This window comes from Gossypium arboreum, chromosome 4 (assembly GCF_025698485.1).
Source record: "Gossypium arboreum isolate Shixiya-1 chromosome 4, ASM2569848v2, whole genome shotgun sequence".
NCBI classification, from domain to species: Eukaryota; Viridiplantae; Streptophyta; class Magnoliopsida; order Malvales; family Malvaceae; genus Gossypium; species Gossypium arboreum.
In genome coordinates, this window is record NC_069073.1 from 3749121 (window position 1) to 3752775 (window position 3655).

Genomic DNA, 3655 nt, shown 5'->3' on the forward strand with positions numbered 1-3655 from the left:
ATCTATTAAGCAATTAACTTTTCACCAACATAACTAAGTTTGTTAGAGTTAGAACAAAAAACATGGAAGCTAGCCCGTTAGAATACTAGCTTTTCACACGCAGCAAAGACGCCTCAATAACATTAACATTTTTGCTTTCATTGACCATACCATATATAAGATGGTCCAAGAAATTGATCCACCTTACATATTCGAACTTGTGGCATTAATTAGATGATGAAACATGATCGTTGAGTATAGCACCACATGAAGTATGAAGTAGTGGATCCTAATGAACACATTCTCCTTGAAGATCATCTATTTAGATCTCAAACACAGTGCATGTGAATCCTTCTAAAGCAATCTTGGTACCTTTAAGTAACAATAAGCTTCAAAGAAACAAACTATCGAGCAAATAGAGAGCAATAGAAAATAATTCAATAGCTACTCTGATAAAAAAACAATAGATTCCACAGCAGATCGAGTCCATTTACCAAACTGAATTTACTCAAGAGCATCAATAATTAACAGATCAAACTATTTTACTAATCCACGAGCAGCAAAGAAATAACTAACCACATTTACATCACCTCAAACTTAGATTAACAAAGTTAATGTATTGAAACTAGAAGTAGCAAAAATGAACAGATTGAAACTCATTCATCAGACTAGATCATCAAGCAGCTGACAGCAGATATCTAAGTAATTCTTCAGTTGCACTTAACAAAGACATAAAGCATTAAGGTTCTTTTACATTTCTCCAAGCTCAAGCACGTTGAATATTAAACTACAACAAAAATTAATAAACATCAAATGATAAGAAGGAAAGAGCATCACCATTGTCAATGAAGATTTCCATTATTTTGTAGTTTCTAAAGGTCACTTTCTCAATACAGGAAAATTCTCAGGACATGTATCATTCTTGTGATTTCATACCAACTCAGCTCCACCAAATCTCTAAACTTGTATCTACAATAGGTATGCTGGAGAAGTACTCACATGCATCTTCGATTATGCACTTATCAGCCATCAAGTTGAATTTTTATCAGTATTGCCTTCTTGATGTGCTTTAGAAGAAGCTTCATTTTTATCCATGATCTGCTGGATACCTTCTTGATATCCTTTTATGAAACTCTTAAGAGCATCTCTATATGCAGAAGCCCTTGTCATGTATAACCTCTGTAAAGCAGACCTCAAAGTCTCCATCCCTCCTCTTGCAGCAATTGCTATTAAATCATTTCCATAGACAACATCAAAACAATGTAAAATTCAACAAAATAAACTATAATACCAGGAAAATAAGAGAGAGAAAAGGGTGAGAGGAGAGAAATTTGGCCTAAAAACTTTTAGTTGAAAATTTAATAGCTTCCTTAACAACTGAACCTTGGCCTGGTGCCAACAACAAAATAAAACAAAATGCAGTCACTAAAAAAGAAATCAAAGAATAAATTCCATGCTACCTCCAGACAAGTTCTACTAAAAAAGAAAATTGAAATGAAAACCTAACTGAACTCAAACATTACGGAACTTTGTACCTTGACCTCCATAAGATGTCTCAAGCACGAATCTAACGTAAACCATCAAAAAATATAGTTCTACAATCCAGTTCTAATATAGCTTCTCCATCATATAAACTATCCAAAAATACAATACTACTTAATCAAAATACAATACTACTTCAAAAGGCTTGCCTGATAGCTTGACCAAAATGCCATACTACTTAATCAATGTAGACTTAGGTTTAATAGTTGAAATAGTAAATACTTCTAAGTTGTTCTCTGGCTTATTCTATAAATTGTTTTTCTCTATTATTCTCTTTCTTTGTTTTCATTCTTTCACTCACATTTCTTCTCCCTTTTCACTCTAAGGAGTTTCCATCTATCTTTCTTCCTCTGTTGCTCACCATTAACAGTTTGTTTCCTTTTATAAGTTATAATGATTAAGCTCATATCTAGAAGAGATGATTATCATCCAAATTAAGAGATGATTATCATCCAAATTCAACCATGATAAACTAATAATAAGAAATGAAGTTCATATAGAATGTTCACATGGCAAACCAAGATTTAATCTTATATTAACTTAAGCCAGATATCTCAAGTCACCAAGGAATCTGCATAGCAGTCACAAAAATGAAAATCAAAAGACAAAATCTATGATACTAAGATATGTGAGCACTGGATATGAGTACGTGTCTTACACAGGTATACTCATTTTTTTCAAAGTTTTTCCATATATTTGGACGATGATACTACATATTTGTGTCCATATATGTGTCAAACACAGGCATAAAGAGCTGGTAACACAAGACAGTATTTATAAACTGACTAAAGCATCTACATTCTTTTCAACTTACAACAATCCCTATCCTATTCATTTTGATTTCCATAACAACAAATATGCATTTATAAGTATAAAAGCTATCAAACCCAGGGTCAAAGAAATCATTACCTTCCAAGGCCATAATGTAGTTATAGCAGTCTCTGCCATCGAGAAGAAAGCTGAAAGACCCAAAAGAGCTGTCAAAACCAGACCTTGTTCCTTAAACACTTTAAGAATCATAAATGCCTTAGGCCAAGCATTCCTCAACAACAATATGCACTGCCCAATAACTCCATAACCAGCATTAGCCACTCCATCTACAGCAAAAACTCTTTTGCATCCAAACACCAATACACCACAAACCATTGCCACCAAAATACCCCTTTTCACCAAAACCATTTTTTGATCATTCACCACACCTTCATTTTCTTTCCTCAACCATCCCACGTGACCAAAACTACCATTTTTGGGGAATCTAAAAGCTTTCAAAGCTTGGGGATTTGAACAGGTGGAGATAACAGGAGCTGGGTAGTGATTGGTTTTGGGTAAAAACTTTGATTGGTTCTTCAAATTTCTATTAAAAAAATGAAAGATGAGGAATTTGTTGAATAAATGAAAGTGGGTCGGCTGAAAATTGAGTATTCAAGTGCCATTTTTATCAATAAGAATAAATAAATAATTAAAAAAAAAAGATCGAAACTTGTTTAAGCAAAAAAAAAAAAGAAGAAGAAGGGATTTTTAGGTTTTAAAGGAAAAGTTGTTTGGTGAAAGAAAGATTCTAGTTAGCTGCAAGTGGGATTGCAATATATTGAAGAGAGAAAGAGTTGAAGAAGAAGAGAAAATGCAGATTGAGTTCGGAGGAAATGGGATTAAAAAAAGGTTTAAATTGATAAATTGGGAATTTGTTGATATTACAGTGGAAGGAAGAAGCATGAAAAAGAAAGGAAAATATTTCAGACGCGAGAAAGAAAGGATAATGGTGAGGGTAAAATTGAAAACTTTAGCTAATTTCTTACCCACCAATTCTCCGAATTGTCATTCCGTGGGGAGACCACCGAATGCTAAACAGCATTTTTGCCCTGAATAAGCCTGTAACGAATAGGGCTGTAATAGCTTATTACAGCCAACCAAACAATGTTTTAATAATGGGCCCACTGAATTGAGCTGCAATGCATAGGTATTACAACCAACCAAACATGCTGTTATATTATTCTTTTTAAACATTTATTTTCTAAAATACTATTGATAATTGAGATTTTTTAAATATGTTAATTTAAAAAAAAAAAAGAGTTTGATTCTTCAGAGATTTCAAAAACATAGTGTACAAGCCCAATTTAACCCGGGGCCCAATAAG

The 3655-nt window shown here is 33.2% G+C and overlaps 1 protein-coding gene across 1 annotated transcript; it reads right to left on the reverse strand.

The window, feature by feature from the left end:
* Positions 1 to 611: 611 nt before the first annotated feature.
* LOC108457730 (putative DUF21 domain-containing protein At3g13070, chloroplastic) lies at positions 612 to 3408 on the reverse strand. The gene is made up of 2 exons (XM_017756826.2): positions 2431 to 3408; positions 612 to 1205 (listed from the first exon to the last, which is right to left on the reverse strand). The coding sequence occupies exons 1-2, from the start codon at positions 2698 to 2700 to the stop codon at positions 1173 to 1175; spliced, it is 303 nt and encodes a 100-aa protein (XP_017612315.1). The 5' UTR covers positions 2701 to 3408; the 3' UTR covers positions 612 to 1172.
* Between the last annotated feature and the right edge of the window lie 247 nt (positions 3409 to 3655).

What these genes read in the sequence shown, in the direction of transcription:
- LOC108457730 (XM_017756826.2), bottom strand. Translation starts at nt 2,700, where the DNA reads ATGGTTTTGGTGAAAAGGGGTATTTTGGTGGCAATGGTTTGTGGTGTA. An exon ending in CTACATTATGGCCTTGGAAG is followed by an intron (nt 1,206 to 2,430) that starts GTAATGATTTCT and finishes ATGATTTAATAG; the next exon opens with CAATTGCTGCAAGAGGAGGG.